Source organism: Aricia agestis, chromosome 13, assembly GCF_905147365.1.
Source record: "Aricia agestis chromosome 13, ilAriAges1.1, whole genome shotgun sequence".
NCBI classification, from domain to species: Eukaryota; Metazoa; Arthropoda; class Insecta; order Lepidoptera; family Lycaenidae; genus Aricia; species Aricia agestis.
The window spans coordinates 3,632,029-3,651,655 of NC_056418.1; the positions used below are offsets into that span (position 1 = coordinate 3,632,029).

General features: G+C 35.1%; 1 protein-coding gene across 1 annotated transcript in view; it reads right to left on the reverse strand.

Moving 5' to 3' along the window:
- Positions 1-15,543, reverse strand: part of LOC121733259 — a 49,556-nt gene extending 34,013 nt beyond the window's left edge. Inside the window, exons 1-3 of the mRNA XM_042123476.1 lie at positions 15,293-15,543; positions 4,255-4,391; positions 1,321-1,521 (exon numbers count right to left, since the gene is read on the reverse strand). Coding sequence (XP_041979410.1) covers positions 1,321-1,521; positions 4,255-4,391; positions 15,293-15,542 — 588 coding nt within the window. The 5' untranslated portion in view covers position 15,543. The remainder of the gene's footprint in view (positions 1-1,320; positions 1,522-4,254; positions 4,392-15,292) is intronic.
- Positions 15,544-19,627: the final 4,084 nt, after the last annotated feature.

Here is a 19,627-nt window from a genome sequence, read left to right on the forward strand (position 1 = left end):
TCAATCTTATTTATAATGGCTGGTTCGTCAAATGCAAGTTCTCATTATGTGAAAGCGGATACGAGAAGCTAACCAAAAGTTTGAAACGTAATGTTGGTCGAATTTATTGCTAATTTAACGCCATTGAAGGTCAAACAAAGGTTAAACGTATTTGTTCTAAAATGTAAGTAACTAATGGGTATTTTTTTCGTTTATATACAGAAAAACCATCACTGACCTTATTCCTCGAAATGTTTTTGTAATGAGCCAAATTAAAAAAAAAGACAATCCCCATTGTGTGAGTGTAACTGACATTACTTTTTTATTTACTTATAATTAAACTTTATTGTCGATTAATTAACTTAACCCAATACGAACTCGATTACAAACGTACATGAAATTTTCATTTCACTTGCCAAAGGCTGCATCAGCATATTTAAATGCACATAATTTTATTTGAATAACGATAATGAATTTATCGGAAATGTCAAACGTTAATGCACATTAAACTATTGTAGTCCCTATAAAATCTGACCATTAAAATTCCAATTGTGGGCCCTGCAGTTACACTGCTAATCAGAGCACTTGAAGAATGCCTTGTAAGATGAAAAGCAAAACCATTAATAGCGTGCCAAAATATTCACACATACATAATATTATTTTGTATGCGCTCAAAAATCTTAACTTTTCTATCGCAGTAAGGTATAACTGGTGCCTCACTGACAGATTTAATAAATAATTCCTATTTCCCTTGTCCTTTCCTGCATAAAACGGCGGGACTATTTTGATAAAGTTTACTACTGATATAGATTATGCTACGGCAACTCTTTGCCGCGCGAAAAGAAACAGCATCTGCAGGATTTTACAAATAAATTTAGATAGAAACAGCTAGTTGATAATACATTTATGTTAATTTTGTTGTAAAATTTATGATTCATAAATAAGTAATCTATTTGATTCTGAAAGTTAAAATTGATGTTACGTGTATTCTGAGGAATTCAGACGTATGCGTATTAAACATCTTAAATTGTCAAAGTTATATTAAAATAGCGGTTTGAGACGAGACGAACAAGCACGTAAGTTTGAACATTGTCATCAAGGTATGTTGAAAACTTTTAGCTAAATTATAACCTTAGTATTAAATTCTTTTACCCTTATTGTGTTCAACCTATGTACATCTACGTGATAGAATAGAGCTATTCCAAACAGTAAAAGCTTATTTGGACCTTAGGGTTTACGTTGCAACTTTTTTTGAATGAGCCATTCAAAATTGGAATAAGCAGCCCACCAACGCGGTTAGCATGTATCAAGTATTGACTGACATGCTCTACTATAACTCACCTGCTGACTCAATCTATCCAGTCTCAGCGTCATATTGATGGAGTCTGACTCGCTGAAGTACACCGTGTAGCCCCAGGCGGATCCGCACCACTGTCCGGTCGGTGGTGACGGTGACCGCTCCACGATGGTCATGTGACCGTCGGGGCAGCCGTCCGATGTGAAGGACACGAACTTGCCCACGGTGAACGTGTCGAATGTTAGCTGCAACAAAAGTATTTTTTAATAAAATAAGAGGCAAACGAGCAAACGGGTCACCTGATGAAATGCAACTACCGTCGCCCATGGACACTCGCAACATCAGAAGAGCTGCAGGTGTGTTGCCGGCCAACTTAATGGCTTATAATGTAAAGTCTTCGATATGATTTCCAGAAACAAACTTGTTTATATTTTTTTCGTGCATGATCGCGACTACAACAGATGAGTTTTTGTCGAGACAGGGGGTAAAAAAGTTCGATGTTGCTATGCGTCTCCTATGCGCCTCCTACCACAAAAAGAAACAAATCGTGATGATCAATAAAGAATTAGAATTAGAATTTGAATCATTGATTTTGACATAAACGAATTTTTTCGTGGAGGCCTTTTCTTATTCCTGACATTTCCGTTGCTTTCTAGCGGCCGTAGTCAGTGGTGGACTGAGGTGACAGATTTGAACGCGGGTGAACTAATTTGCTAAAATTTAATTTTATAAGTACCCGAAGATTCATCAATCATTATTTGTATTCCAGTCTATGCAGAACGCACTCACGTCATAATCAAAGTACTCTCCACGAGTCCTTGGTAAAGAATTCTAGTTTTCAGACAACTACAATAAGCACTCAACGCCAGCACTCCCATAAAAGTATTGTTAAGATCAAAACTATAGATTTTAATAAATGCCAGTGCAAGGCGCCGACGTCAAAACAATATGGCGTCTTATGAGTTCATTTTGAAAATTTTAGAGCTCAGCTTCTCAAGCGTGGTCATAAAAGTGTGAAATAAGATTTCGTTCGAGAGCTTAATCCGCTAAAGCTTACGTAAGCTATATTAATTTTTTAATTATATTTTTCTGGAGTTATTGTTTTGTTTTTCTTAGCACAACTCTCTATTTCTCTTTCCATACATTTTAATTTTTCTCTTCAACTCTTCATTAAATTCAATATCACTAAATGTAGATATCTGAGTACGGACTCAATTAAACGTCATCCATTATATGGTATAAGCAACGAAAACCAGATGAAAGTTTTATTAATAACTGTTTATATTGTTAACAACGCACGAAATTCTTGATCAAAGAAATTTTAACATAACAGTGTTCTGCTTACAAAATAAACAATGCAATGATCGCGACAAAGAACATTATAATATAATCTATAGCGTGTCCGGAGGGAGTAGCTGGACAATACGTGGAAGAGCCATGCTTCGGCACGAATGGGCAGGCTCGATCGGAGAAATACCACGTTCTCACAGAAAACCGGCGTGAAACAGCGCTTGCACTGTGTTTCGCCGAGTGAGTGAGTTTACCGGAGGCCCAATTCCCTTCCCTATCCTCCCCTATTACCCTATTCCCTCTTAAAAGGCTGGCAACGCACCTGCAGCTCTTCTGATGTTGCGAGTGTTCATGGGCGACGGTAGTTGCTTTCCATCAGGTGACCCGTTAGCCCATTTGCCCCTTATGTTATAAAAAAACCTATTCCCTAATTCCATCCGAAACACACGTTATCTCTATCCAGGAGATAGGATTAAAGGATATGGTTATTACGGATGAGAAGTATTTTTACGGTAACATAAAAATATAATATAAATATAGGATATTGATATTACGGCCCACAGTAAAGTCGTGTATTTACGGTCAATGTAATAAGCTGTATGAATATTTATCTGGCTCTAACTTAAGGGTTTAACCTTTTCGTGGACCCTCGTTATACAAATGCGTCTTATGAAAGGGACTGGTAATTGCTCTAAATATTTTAGTGTCGCCTCCACAGAAATAAATCAAGATAGAACGGTGACGCGCGTGCGTTGCTAAGGAATCGGTCGTGTCAAGTTTTGCTTTGCATTTAGTTAGAACAAATAACTTACCCGTCGAAAGAAATACCTCCTTTTGACCGATTCACTTTCGTACTTCTGTTTTTACAATTAGACACTGCACAATGAGGCATTTTTGCACAACCGCTCCGGTGTAATCAAGTCGAGACGTGCGCGCTGACTAAATGAACGTTCAACAAATTTTGCTCACTTGTGCAAAATTGAAACACGCGTACTCCACCCGCCTAGCCGTTCTATCTTAATTTATTTCTGTGGTTGCCTCTATTCGAGATGAGTTAGAGTATGTCATTAAGCTAAAGATTAAAAAGCTGGTGTCGTTAGCGGCAACGCTGCGTTTCTATTTGAATTTGTACTTCTGTGAAATATATTTTAAAAACTTTAAATAACTGCAAACCTAATTAATCTGGCCTATGAAATTGATAATACATTGTTTTCTAAGGAAGACAAGTACAAATACTAGATGTACTATCAGAGAAGTTGATTCCTAGTCAGATAGGGGACCTACGTAGTTTGGTCGCGTTACGTCAGACCCAGCCGACAGATGACACTTAACATTGAATTGGCATGATCCGACCAATTAATGACGTTGGTCTGTCATCTGCCTAGGAATCAATTTTCCCGGTGGTACATAAAGACCCTGCATTTTTTTGGTATAAAAACAAATATACTAACTCTTTTTTGGTTTTGGGGTTCAAGCTATGTCAACTCAAATCTCCACACCGGATTTTATCGAGATTAGTTGAAAAGTAACCGACTGACAAACTTTCTCGTTAATATTAGTATGAAATCACTTCAGGATTAGTATATGGAAGAGGACATAATGTATCAAATAGCTTTTCCATCGCAAACAAAGGTTACACAAAATCTAAGCTTGAGTAAATAATTTAACTAATACGGGGTTATCCTCACCTGTATGATGTCTCCATAGTTTCCTCCCAGCGCGGTAAAGTTGAGATCACAGAGGAAGGGCAGGTGGTCCTCCCGTGGTCTTCGCACTTCCAACTCGTAGGTTCGGCCCACGTCGCCGAAGTATGTTCTGTTGCAGGCTGTAGACAATGATTATTATGTGAGTTGGGAAGTTGTATAAGTTTTATGAGATGTACTAAATGTTGCCCGCAACTCCGTTGCGCCAAAACTCGTTTACCGCAATTTTTTCGCGATAAAAATATCTTATGTTCTTTCCCAGAACTCAAAGTATCTATACCAAAAAGCAAATGCAATTTGGGTAAAGAAGTAATAGACAGACATATAGATGGACAGACAGACACACACACAATGGACAATATAACCCACCGAATTTTGGGCGTATTTTTAATCACCATTACGCATAAAAGATTTTTATTAAAATGATAATGAAGTATTTTAGTGATCTTATAAAGCGAAAAACGTTACAAATAGATTTAGCTGTGTTATTAGATTTAATGCAATTTTAAATCAAATTAGCAGCATAAAGCAGCTATTTTTTTCTAATTGTTTAATTGCGTCTCAAATAACTTCAATTTTACGTCACAATAAAATTATATAATGTGTCATAAAAGTATTCTTCAAGATTTATGTTGAGTGCGTCGGGCGTCGGGTCTGACCGAGCACAGAGTCCTGACAACCGTATTAATGTCACTAGCAGAATATTATGTAACTGCTGAGTGCTTGGGTTATATTGTAAAGTTAATACAGAATATAGCAAATACAGAATAGTAAACTGAACGACGCCCGCAACTCCGCCAAATTTGCGCCAAAGTTCGTTTATACGAAACCGTACATTTTTCCTATTTCCGTTCCCGGACTCAAAGTATCTCCATACCAAATCTCAGAAAAATTGGTTCAGCGGTTTGGGTGTGAAGAGGTAACAAAGGGACAGACACACTTTCGCATTTATAAAATTAGTATGGGTAGGTACTATAACCCTAATAAGTTTAATTTTAATTTATTCTAGTTGCCAAACTCCTCCAAAATTGATAGACAAATTTTGTTGACATTTTGTCTACCCAAGTAGGTCTGAAAATGTGCCATTTTTATTTAAAAAATGTAAAAGGTGTTATAAAAGATGTTAACACTAATATTTTTGACAAAACTTTTTGTTTTTATTTTGTCCTGATTCATCATAATAATAAATAAAAAGGTAGACTGTACAAATTGTCAAAATCATAATATCTTCTGGTTTGAAAACTTCCTTCACTTCGAGTTTAGGGTATGAATTCACTTTGATTAGTGCGAGTGCAAACGATTAGTGTAGACTGTACGTGATTAGTGATTTGGAGAAAATAAAGAACTTGCACTTATCGGTCACTGTCCACACTGGCTTTCTCCTAATTACTAATCACCTGCACTAATCATCTGCATGTGCTCTAATCAAAGTGAATCAGGACCTATCTTTGACTCCTTTGATATTTCCATTGTTCCCATGAGTGGTTTCTGTTTTCAATTAGGTGTTTGCTCGTGTACCTCAAATTTCTACCACAATGAGTTTTCGTGTATCATCTAATGACAATCACAATAATCCAAACTCGTGACAAAATAATACTGTAACATCTATTCGTAGAACAATAGCACCTGTATCCTCCACAAAACAGAGGAATGAAAGGGAAAATTTAAATAACGCTAAACAATAGGCGGCCATATTTTCACAATCTTTTTAAAAACGTCCTTTGTCTGTCCTGACAGCACATTACGGCTAAGACAAGTGTACTGCCGCAATATTTTCCGTCCAGTTTTCTGTTTTGCTGTTAAATTGAATCAATTTGTTTTAAAATGCATTTTTACTTCCACATCAGTTTTTTCATTGCGTAATGCGTGTGTGTTTGATGTTTAAGGGTGAAGCCAAACGAGCGTAATTTATGAGTTGTGAGTCGCAGAATTTCGGCTGGCAGAAATTCTGCTGCATTCAGTTTCATACAAAAGTTCTGTTTGATTCACACGAGCGTAATTTTGTAAGTCATGATTTATATGAAAAGTAGTTTACGCGACCGAAATTCTGCGACTCACTACTCACAAATCCCGTTTGGCTTCACCCTATGTTAATTTTATTACGCTTAGACCGCTGAACCAATCATTATTATTTTCATGAAATGTTGGTATTACTGTATACTTTGAGACCCAACAAAGGCCATCGGTGATAGGTTATGATAGTTTCCTGACGTATTTAAAATATGTACAGTTTGATAATAATAGTATTTTGGTGCAACTACGTTGCGGTCAGAATCCAGTAGGTATATTTATATTATTATGTTTTTATTACAATAAAAGTAAAAAAAAAAAAAAAATTGGAATAAAACATTACCGTTTTATCCTAAAACAATGACAGACTCTACTCCTAGAACAATGACGAAGTAATTTTCATCAAGAATGAACACTGTACATATTATATGAAAAACACTATCAAAGTTATCCAGATTTTAAACATAAATTTAAAAAACTTGTAAGTAATTTTTACTCGTACGTTTAACAAATGGTCCATTCCACAGAGTAATGGCGTGCTCAGACACAACTTTTTACGTCGGACTCTTGAGGAAGGCTCTGTGTCTGCACAATCTGTATAATGAAACTTGCACAGGATATACATTAAATGTTCAGAAGTTTTTTGATTAAAAAATAAAACTTTTTATATCCCGCTTTTATGGAGCCCAGAAGTGCTGTAAACCCCTTTTTCAGAGATTTTAAAAGTTAAAATTTCATGACGAGATTTTGTAAAGTTTTTTTTTAAGTTTTGCTCACTTATAAGACTTGTTTATAATTTTCTACACTTTCATCACTATGAAACAAATGACGATATTAAAATTTGATAGACAGATTTTTTAACCCACCCAGGGTTACAAATCGGTTGCACTCCGGGGGTGCCGACATAACTAAAAATGAAACGAAACACCAGCCACTAGCATACATTTTCGTCACGACTCACGAGGTGGAAAGAAGAAAGAGTGGAATATTCTCATAAGCTGATCGCACATAATTTATTTTGTCAGTACCGTAGCCGTACGCGTCGAACGCACCGCAATGTACACGAAATGCGGCGCGTACGGTGCGGACGAATGTGCGAGGTTTCACATCGTTTCATACAACGAATGTTAAAATGTCGCGCGTACGGCGCGTGCGTGCTGATGAATATGCGATCACCTGTATTCGCCACTCTGTATACTGCGTGAAATTTTAATGGTTGTTTTCCCGCAGTAAAATGATTCTATCTTAGTAGTACAATGAATTTGTGAAGATTTTTTTATTCAAATCATAAATAAAATTCGGCCGGGTCATAGCCGCTCGCGCCTGTATCGGCATAAAGTTGCCATAGTATATGGAACGTCATCCACACTAATATTACAAATGCGAAAGTGTGTCTGTCTGTTTGTCTGTTACCTCTTCACTCTCAAACCGCTCAAACGATTTTGCTGAAATTTGGCATGAGAGCATTTTGAGTCCCTAGAAAGGACATAGGATAATTTTTATTTAATATAGAAAAATGTGCGGTTCCCGCGCGATAAACGAATTTTGGCGCAACGGAGTTGCGGGCGTCATTTAGTACAAAATATTTTTAATTTTCGAAAAATAACTTTTATGATTGGATCGTACCTACTACTGTAGGTAAATCGTTCTGCTGCAGGAAAACAATCACTAAAATGTCACGTTGTATTCTCCCACCGTCTTTTTCATCAGGTTATGTGTCTTACCGCTAGCTAACACATTTTTACCAATCGCAAAAACGTATACAATTACGATGCTAAAAGTTTATACTCGAAAACTGCTGTTAATAGAAAAAAATAATTGATGCCTCCCGGTGTCAACATGAATTTTATTATTTTTATATAAATTAAGTAAAACCATGGTACTTTAATTTAATTGGAATTACGCGTATGAAATTACAATAATAATAATTATACAATTCATTACAAACGTATGATATTACAGAAACCAATTTATTCCGTGAAATTGTGTTATAAGTTATAATTCATATTGAATCCTTTATGCCCATTTATAATTTATGGCCATTTCTGCGAATTTTTTATTGGCTAAAATATTTTTATTGTGTTAAAATTTTTTTATCGCAGCTTATAATGTATCACACCTTCGTATTTTTTGCAAATTCCCAGCATTTTTCGGGAAATAAACTTGAAGAATGGTTAGTTTAAAATTGTATCATCTCATTCGTTTCGATGCTAACTAGCCCTAAGCAAAACGCGGTGTTATCCATAAAATTGTTCCTCTTTTGTATTAAAAAAAATTAAACGCATGCTTGCGCTTCTGTGTGAACAAACCCTAAGACGTTTTTCAAACAAGCTCGCTCGCCCGAAGCGCTGTGCATTAATTATCATGTGTACATTTCTCCGTCTCGCTGAGATAGCTTATAATGAGTCTGAAAAACGCACAAAAGACGCTTTCAGGTCCGCAAATACTGTCTGGTCTGTCACTGGACGGGTTGAGCCTTAAAAACTTACCGTTTTTAAAAGGATTTTTTATTTAGTTTGATATATTTTTTAACAAGAGTTAAAGTCAAGCGTAAATTTTTCTGTCGATAGAAAGAGGTATGTTTATAGGAATAAATTCATGAAACCAATAGGAGTGAAAAAGCCAAACCAAAAAAAAAAGTTTAAAATAAAAGTTAAAATTCAAATCAAAAACCCGTTTTAAATTAAAAGGCAATAAAACCGAAATTAAACGAAATAAAAAAGCACCACAAAAAGCTTTAAGCGCGATAAGTTGACATCGTAAACAACGAAACTTAACACCTTATTAAAAGTGAGCTTTTTTGGTAATTGCGCCCACATTTCGTAATGAGAATACGTGAAAGCTCGCTCGCGCTTAAAGCTAATTAGAGGAGCTTTGTGCACGTGTTTTGTGAAATGTTTAGAATACCTGGTTCATACGCGTATTGAATGCGCGCTCACAAAAGAAATATTCATTTTGATAATTCCTTTCCATTGATCATTTGCCTAATTAATATTTCTTTGTTCAATTAAAAAGGTGTGAATAAAAGAAAAACGTATATTTTAATTGAGCGTTGCATTGCATTCTTTGTTCAAAGTTATTTCGTAGTTATTTTTCACGTAGCTGTTTGGTTTTCGTGTTATACTTGAAAGTTGAGAATATGAGGAGGCAATATTTGATTGTATTTCCTTCTATTTCTCTAAATCATCGCGTAAAGAACAATGGCCAAATCGTACCAGGTGGGCGGTGGCTTCCCGATATGCCATTAGTAGCAAAAATTCCCTAATATTTTAAGGCATCGAAAATCATTAGAAATGTGTATATAAATAGCCACAAAAAAAAGATCAATATATTTTAGTTTCGTTATGTTCTGACAGCCGGCGATCATTCGCATTCGTTCTATTATTTGGGTAATACTCTAGGAAAAATTGAAATAATTAGAAACGAGATCGCCGAATATACACTTGTAGGCCACACCGCAGTCGGGAAAAAGGTAGTTCTTAAGTCTAACCTCAAAATAATTGTAAACGTTATTAATTATTATAAAAAATCGTGGCTATTTAGACATAATTCTCAAACGGAATTATGTTTAGAGCATAAAAACAACCAAATCTAACTATAGTTTATTTTGGGACATCAAAAATAAAAGTCGAGTCCAGCTCCTATACAAATTTGGCCATGATTCTTTAAAAACTGTACCATTCACGTAAATATGCGAATACAAAATTTATAATATACGTTTTGTCCCGAAAAAATTTACGGTTCCCACTCGGTAAACGAATTTTGGTTCGTCTGTTTAATTAATAAAGATTATACCAAGCTAAATGCAATAAACATCCTGAGTAAACTTCATAATACTGATCACAGGCATTTACATCATAAGTCGGAAGAAAAACCGTCTAGGGAGAGTCAGCTGTTCTATTATCTCTTATATAATATTCATCCCCTGAGTTAGGGAGATGCCAGGGCATATTAGCTCTTATTGTAACTGCCTTTTGCTGTTTATGTTGCGATATATCAGAATTATTTAGTAGGCCACTTATCTTTGGTGTTATTGAAAGTAATGGTTATGATGATGATGCTAGAATTGATTTAAGGCCCAGTAGTCCCTCAAATAAGCAGGTCGATGTCTATCAGTACGAATATCGACGTTAAGGACATTAAAATAACATTCATATCAGCGCGCCTTGTACAGTGGCTGTTGCGCGCTCGCCGCGTGCCTTGATAATAGAAAATAGGTGTAAAAACCATTTGTTTTTAGTATTACACAAATCAAATATATCAAATCGTTTACGTTAGGTTACGACACATATACTTCATTTTTTGTGTTTTTCTAGAAAGTGTGTAATTTAGCCATAAAATGATTTAATTATGAAAAACAGCGTTATAACAGACATCTTTGAGATTTTTTTCTATCGAGCAGAATTTTTCAAATTGTGTACTGATATACCTTTGCGTATAGGACATTTTCTTAATTTTAAAACGGTACTTATTTTATACTTAAATAATGACATTTCCTTTACTAAAAACGTGTTTTAAAAAACCCATTTTACGTAGTTGCAACAACCACAGCGCCTTAAGACAAACGCCAAGAAGTTGTTGAGAGTGTAAATGTTGCAGTACAGCTATATGACGTCCATAAACTTATCTTCAAATTGTAAAAATAAATTAAATCGAATCTGCCTGTTACTCTTTATGCTTTTTTTAATAAAGGACTTTAGCGGTTTTCTAAAGACGATTTAGATGTTTGCTGTAACGATACTTGGAGCCTTTGGTATGAATTTAATGCCAATTTTTAAATCTAATATATAAAATTCTCGTGTTACAGTATTCGTTGCCATACTCCTCCGAAACGGCTTGGCCGATTATCATGAAATTTTGTGAGCATATTGAGTAGGTCTGAGAATTGGCCAACATCTACTTTTCATAGCAAAAATTATTTATATGGCAAAACAATGTTTGCCGGGACAGCTAGTTTTAAATAACTTCCTCGCAATAGATCTTTTAATCTTGTTTTAATTATTTTAATCTTGTAATGATTAATAAAACTATTTTGAACTATTCAAATTCGTAAAATCCATTTTAAAGTATCACAATGGCTTATTATAATCGACTTTCGTTGTAATCGTCATATTATAAACCCGCAATTTATCATCACCCATATTATTTGATCGATCGTTATGGAACGACCCTAATTACTCCCATTCAAAGGCTATTATTGGTTTTTAATCAAAATGTATTTGCTTTGCTTCGTTTTATATAACAGTTACAGAATTGAATTGAATTTAATGTTCGTTCATCAGTATCGTTTGCACGCTTGTTTTTTGTTACTTGTAAATTACATTTTTCTTTTCGTCTGTTTATTTTGATTCAATTTATGAACAAGCAAGTAGTATGTAAAAAATAAAATTAAGTTTAAAAGTTTTGAAACAACCCATTTGCAATGTTTTAATTGAAAAATACTTTTTATCAAATAACCTGCTCAGTAAGGTTATGTTGGGATCATAGAATATTTTTAATGTTATTTATATAATGTGTTATTTACATATCACTTTATATATTATCACTCACCAATGGTGAGTCACCATATTTTTATGTCACTGACTTTCAAGAGTTACCGCCCAAAAAATGAATATGTCGTTAAAAAAAAAATCTCGAATCTCTTTCTTTTCCAAACAAAGAGCCTAATTAAAGCGGATCAGGAGCAGGCGTAACGCTTCAAATACGTTTTTAGTCCCGACGATAATTGTCTTACACAAAAGGCCCCGAGATGTCCTCACAAAGCTCCTGAACTAGATTACTCGTTCCGCGATTCCTTTAGAGGCATTATTTTCAGCGAGTTATGATTTGCAGATTTTATTTTAGATAAGTGGTTGTGTTTTTGTGAAGGCTGTGGTTATGCTTGTTTGGATACTAAAAATAATACTTAATAAAGATTCGAAGAAGAGAAGTAGGTTTTTATCTTTCATTCTAAGACCAGACTTTACTGCATTGTCTTTTGGTTGAATGCAGTATTTTTTGATTTTGTTATTGGGCTATATTTAAAATCTCAAACTCTAAAGTGTTAAAAAAGTACTTCACTCAGTACTCTTAAAATAATGTTTAAATCATCCAAAGTTGACGAAAAGTCTTTATATTTAACCCTTAATTCGACGGAAATTTTTTCGTGATTTTTAATTTTTTTTGTTCATATACCTTTCCTTTAGTGTCTAAAGATGTGCAGAAAAATATTAAAAAAATCCCTATTTGACAATTTTCGAGAAAATGATAGTATAGTATATTATAGATTGCCAGTTTCCTACAAAACAAACATCCAATATATATGTATACGTATACTGCTATGCAACTCTGATTCAGAGCACATTACATTTTTTTTTTAAATAAAATAAATTTAGAAGAATTAATTCGTTTTTAGGCTAAGTTGGGACAAATAATAGCTGTTTCTATAGATTGTTATATCGATTTGCTTAAACAGCGACATTTATTGGGGATGAAACAAGTGAAACCCGCTATACATAGAATTTCGTAGTGTGATTTCAGAGAAAGCGGCAATGTATAATCGGCTAGACGTATACTTTAGGCATAATTATAGGTATGATATGAAAGCAGATTTGTCCAAATTATTATTCAGTCGCATGATTCAGATAGTTGATAATTAATAATTATTGCTAAAGTGTAACTTAGACCATTAAAAATATCTTAAATAACATTATTTAAAAACGTATCCTGCATACGATCGACTTTCTTTTACACTTTTCGATTTTTTATATTATTTTTCTTTCAAACATATACAATAGTATTTTTTTCTAAAAATTAGAAGAGTTTTTTAATAGTATAATAAAGAAACCTCATTAAAATATGGAATAATTTACGAGCTAGAATTTTTTGAAGTAAACGTATAGCCCGCTATTTAGGGTCGAATTAAGGGTTAAAAAATACAATCAGCAGTACAACAGATTACTCAAATAAACATTCTCAATGCCTTGTTAAATTATCTTAACATTTTAGCAAATAATGATCGCTACCCATTACAGGACGATCTAGAAAATTAAATGTAAACTTTAATAATGCGAACATTTCCATAATCCATGACAATAACGAATTCCAAGATAGAAGAAAGCATGGAATGATGATAGCCTATTTTAAAACAGCATTACCACGCCCCATTCCAGTCGTTATGTCGGAAACGAAATCAAGTGGCCAAGTTAGGGTTATCTCTGAAATATAAAGATTAGCTCAGTTAGCCGACTAGTATAAAGCAATGGGGTCAATAATATCGTAGATATACAGTTATTTTTTCCTGGGACCGAATAACTTTAGGGCTAGAAAGATGACATGACGATCCAAAAAACTGATATTTAATAATGTGAAAATTGCGCCAAATCTATAGAGTTTAAAAGTTTTACAGATGGATAATTCAATTATAGCTGGCTTGCATTACAGCGTACAGTAATCATTAGTTGGAAAAATTGACAGTTTTATAGATATATAAAAATCTGTCCAGTTGTCTATTCTTCAGCAGATTCTTTGAAGAAACTAAGTTTATTAAAACTCGATTTTATGAAGTTGGCAACCCTAGTTCCAGCTCTATTACGGTACCGTAGAAATTCGATACGACTCGTTTAAAATTCAAATATTTGTCCAATTGTGGCTTTCTTAATACGCGCTACACAATGGAGCCACGGTACTCGTAGAGATTTCATTAGATATTCCTTTCATAAAATACGCTACCTTCTCCGCTCCGTGTTGAAAATGTGAATAAATCCATTTTTAATTAGATTCTGTTGAGATATATTTTAATTTTTTTTTTATGAAATAAGGGGGGCAAATGAGCAAACGGGTCACCTAATGGAAAGCAACTTCCGTCGCCCATGGACACTCGCAGCATCAGAAGAGCTACAGGTGCGTTGCCGGCCTTTTAAATGGGAATAGGGTCATAGGGGAGGGCAGTGATGGGAAGAGAATAGGGGTGGGTAGGGAAGGGAATAGGGTAGGGGATTGGGCCTCCGGTAAACTCACTCACTCGGCGAAACACAGCGCAAGCGCTGTTTCACGCCGGTTTTCTGTGGTATTTCTCCGGTCGAGCCGGCCCATTCGTGCCGAAGCATGGCTCTCTCACCTATGATAATGTAACAATATTAACATGTTTTACTGATCCAATATCAATATTGTGGTTTAGTGAAATTGGTTTGTTTTGCCATTTTATGATAGTACATATTTTATAATATTAGAGATGTTTGATATCAGAACTTTACTATTATCATGCAACTATATTCCTTGTTCGTTACAGTCCCTTTACCTTCAAACTACAAAATTTCCTAAATATTAACATTAACAAATCAACGTCGAGCTTTGTGATTGGTCAATACTATAATAAAAGTCAGGTAGTATCTAAAAGTTTTATTTATCAGCTGTTTGATAAAAAAATTACTGGATTGAAGAACAAACAAAGATGCATTTTGGTTTCATTAAAACAGCTGTGTACTCTGTGTACTACGATCTTGCAGATTGATCAAAACCGTATATTTTTCCGAGATAAAAATCAAAATGGCAGATATTACACGCATCAATATTATCATGATTCTAGTATCACGCAATTCACAAGTCACTGTGATTCGGCCTATTACACAATGAATATTATCACGGAAATACCTGCCAATAATATTATGTCCTTTCCCGGGATAGAGATACCATACCGAATTTCAGCAAAATCGGCAGGGCCCCCGTAAGGGCTACAGACGCCTGTGTGCAAAAAAAGGATTTTGGCGCCCCTTTAGCAAATTTTTTGGGTCCTTGGTTTTGGCGCCCCCAAAAGATGGCGATTTGGCGCCCCTAGAGGATGGCGCCCATGTGCATTGCACACATAGTGGGGGCCCTCAAAATCGGTTTAGCACTTTGGACGTGAAAAGGTAACAGACATACAGATACACAGACACACATTCGTATTTATAATATTAGTATGGATCTACTATTCCTTAAACCACCATTCCTTAAAAGTTAACTAAGATTACAAAACTAACAAACTCATACTTACGAGAGCAAGACTTGGGCTCGTCGCTTTTGTCGCCGCAGTCGTCTTCGCCGTTACAATATTTGTCCAAAGAAATACATTGTCCCGTGTCGCAGAGGAGTTCGCTAAGTCTACACGGCGCTGCTGATCTCTCTACTTTCCTACCCATCTCATTAAAGTCTTCCGTCAGATCTTGCGGGGAACACAGCTTCAGTGATAGCACAATGATATAAATAGTTCGTACCGTGTCCCCCAAACGTTTTAGGAAACACATCTTAGTTCATTTCGCGTATCTGTAACAAAGAGAAAGAATATTAATATAGATTGGAATAGAGGCTATTTTTGTAGAACATTTCTTTTATGTGAACTTAAGACTTAAGGCGCTGTGGTTGTTGCAACTACGTAAAATGGGTTTTTTAAAACACGTTTTTAGTAAAGGAAATGTCATTATTTAAGTATAAAATAATTACCGTTTTAAAATTTAGAAAATTTCCTATACGCAAAGGTTCACATCATCATCATTCATCAGTACACAATTTGAAAAATTCTGCTCGATAGAAAAAAATCTCAAAGATGACTGATATTACGCTGTTTTTCATAATTTACTTTACTTTATTTTAATTATAATAATAAACATTTACTTTATTTTAATTATAATAATAATATCTATGGACGCTTCACACCACGTCAGTCTGGCCCCGTGCTAAGTACCTAAAGGACTTGTGTTACAGATACCAGACAACGGAAATATATTTAATACTTTTATACTATACATATATTATAATTAAATCATTTTATGGCTAAATTACACACTTTCTAGAAAAAAAAACAAAAAATGTAGAATATGTGTCGTAACCTAACGTTAACGATTTGATATATTTGATTTGTGTAATACTAAAAACAAAAGGTTTTGACTCCTATTTTCTATTATCAAGGCACGCGGCGAGCGCGTAACAGCCACTGTACAAGGCGCGCTGGTATGAATGTTATTTTAATGTCCTTTACGTCGATATTCGTACTTACAGACATCGACTTGCTTATTTTAGAGACTACTGGGCCTTAAGTTCACAGAATTTTCGATTTAAGCTCAATCGAAAAAAAAATCTTATCAATAATAGATATCGCCAGCGACTCCATTGCACCAAAGTTCGTTAATCGCGTCGGAACCGTAATATTTTTCTGTATCAGAAACTATCCAATGTCCTTTCTCGTGACTTGAAGTCTCTTAATGCCGAATTTCAGAAAAATCTGATTAGTTTAGGCATGTAGATTGTAGAGGTTACAGACTGACACACTTTCGCATTTATGATATGCATAACGTATTAAGAACAAACGCAGAAACACATTTAGTTAAACTAAATCAAATAACAAGGGTGAGATTCGAGATAAGAAAGGTTAAGTATCAAAACTAAATTTGAACAAACTTCATATCAAAATTTACGTACTCGGGCGAGAAGTTGGGAGTTTATTACACTATAACTTTAAATTTGATTAAAACTTATTATTTGTATCCGTTCCGTTCCCTTCGTTTCACCATTTTAACTTTTCTATTAGTCTCGTTGGACTAATAGATGAGTTTTGATGGGGTTAATAAATTTTAGCGGGGCTACCCTTGTAACTTTCAAAAAGAGGAGGTTCTGTATTTGATTTTTGTAGTTTAAAATTAAATAATTACATTTTTATTTCTATTTTGGCAACTTGGGGTCACTTGCGATTGATCGTTTCGATCATTTCCGCAAGGAGGCAGACCTAACTCACCCAAAGCCCTGCGTGGAGGAATGGTGTTTTGAAAAACTGACGAAAATAATTTTCTGACACTTTCCTACCAACCAACTGAGGGAGCTATGTAGCAATAGGGTCTTTTAGTCAAACAGATGTCTGTCTGTCACTTTATTCATATACTACTAGAACATTAAATATATTCCTGGTAATAAAGATTACATTATATACCTTACCGCTATGGCAAAATGAAAGTAACGCACATTGTTATACGGGCCATATTTGAACGAACATGAAACCTTATGTTACCCAGAAACAGGTTCAATTAGGGATAACGATTATCCCCCAGTAAATATCCCTGAAGCTTATCTTATAAGAGAACTACTCGTACAAACAACATTCAATATAATGGTAGATAGAGGATAAGATTTTCTTTAGATTTTCCTTACTCGATACTATACTGGAAGACCGCATTGTGAATCATTGTCCATCGCAAATAAACTGGTATAAACTGGTTTTTAGAAAGCAAAATGAACCAAAACCGACCAACCAGAATTTAGAGACAAGTTCATAAGTATGGATCGTATCTTATTCATAAGGTCTCTCATAATCCAGTGGGATGGATGACCGACACGGCTGCGACTCTGACGGCGACTTTTAGTTCATAATGCGGACTCTACACTCGCGGCACGAATTGCGGCCGCGATTTGCGGATGCTACGCGCCGTGAACACGATGCGTACAAATACGAAGCCGCGAAGCGCAAACACGAAGCTGCGAAACCCTCCACACTCGCGGTTCGCGGCCTTCGCAGGCTTTCGCGCCGCGAGTGTAGAGCCCGCATAAGACAATTAGCTTTCTTGTCATACAGGCTGATCGCCTAAACCAATCTTGGAAACAGCATTTTTCCAACATATAGTAGAACAAAAACTCAAAGAGTCACGCTCCAAGCAACTAGACTAAGGCTGCTTGCCTTATACAATATATTTTTTTGTCACACTGGTGTGTGAGACAATTAATACAAAAGGTGCTCCCTGACCCACGAGCATTCACGTGTAATAATAATAATAATCAATAAAATAAATAGTCAAATCTTAAATGTTACATTAACGTGTAATATAACATTAAAGATTTGACTTTGAACATAACATTACAATACCTCCCTGACTGACAAGCATTCGCGTGTAATGTAACATTCGACTTTGAGCATTCCAGCGCATTGTTTACATTGTTCACAATATGAAACAAGATATTATAAACTGTATCATTACAAGGTGCGCATTGTTATGCTCGGCTCTCCTCCCTCACAGATGTAATGCTCGACTCTGTTACGTTACATTACAAGCGAATGCTCGCGGAGCACCTAAAGACAAAACATTATTTTTGGGGGTGCGTCAAAAATGTCAATTCCTAAAAGGGTTTCGTCACCGAAAAAGAGAAACTGCTGAAATAGAAAAACGGAGGCATTACCTCTATAGAATATATAGCACAGATATAAACATGAACACATAAACCCGTGTGTCGTCCGCTATAAATAGACACGGAGACATTTACATAGGTTCTCGGGACACAAATGGATATCCCACTTTTTTGGCACACAATTTAATACTGCGGGTTATGTCACACGTCAGGTGTTTTTTAATAGGATACCATACATACATAAAATTCGGGTCGCGTTGTTTGTTGCCAAGACCTTTCGAAACAGCTGGATCAATTTTAGTGAAATTTATTTTGTGCTTTTGATAAACTTATTCACTTAATTTAAACCCCTGAATGCTATGGGTGGTCCAAATGGTCCAATGGTCCAAAATGTATTTTTGCACAAACTTTTTTGTAATTTTTTTCATAATCAAAACTAAAACATGCAGATATTAAAAAAAAATTACAAATACTATCAACCCCCATTTTATGTTTGATATATACAGTCGTATACGTATATACAGTCCGCTTTTTATTAGAAGATTCTCACGCAATCATTATGTTAATACATATGTGCTACTTATGGCATAACAACGTTGCCGGATCAGCAGGGCTAAAATGGTCGCTTTGAAGAATCATGACATGAATCATAATATGATTCATTTTTCTAATATCGCCAAATGCAACTCTGCTTGCAATTCATTTCTGTATTTTTGTACTGATTTGACATTTGTCAGTTTGACAGTTTTGACAATTCATTTGCTGAATTGATTGAGAGGAATTGCTAAATGTGACCATTTTAGCCCCGCTGCTAGTAAATCTGCATTTCTTCATCAATTCAATCACGATAACAGATGTGTCACATGTGTGCGGAATGGACGAAAGACCCGAGCCGCTTACGTATTACATGATCTACCTTATGTTATCATTGAATTAACATAAATCTACTCGTATCTGGATTAAATACGATATTGTCGAGATAAATTATTATGGATTAGATTAATATGAAAAAGTTTGTCGTATTTGTTTGATAAAGAAGTCGGTTAATAACAACGCGTGTTTTCCGTAAGTGCTGAAAGTATAAACTTAAAGTTATATAACCTCCTCGTTTTTAGAAGTCGGTTAAAAAAGAAGGAGATATTATTTTCTCTCCTAAACTCTGCTACTTATTTAATTATTTACTCTCCCTCAGCTTTCCAAATTTTCGATCAGGTCACGTGCC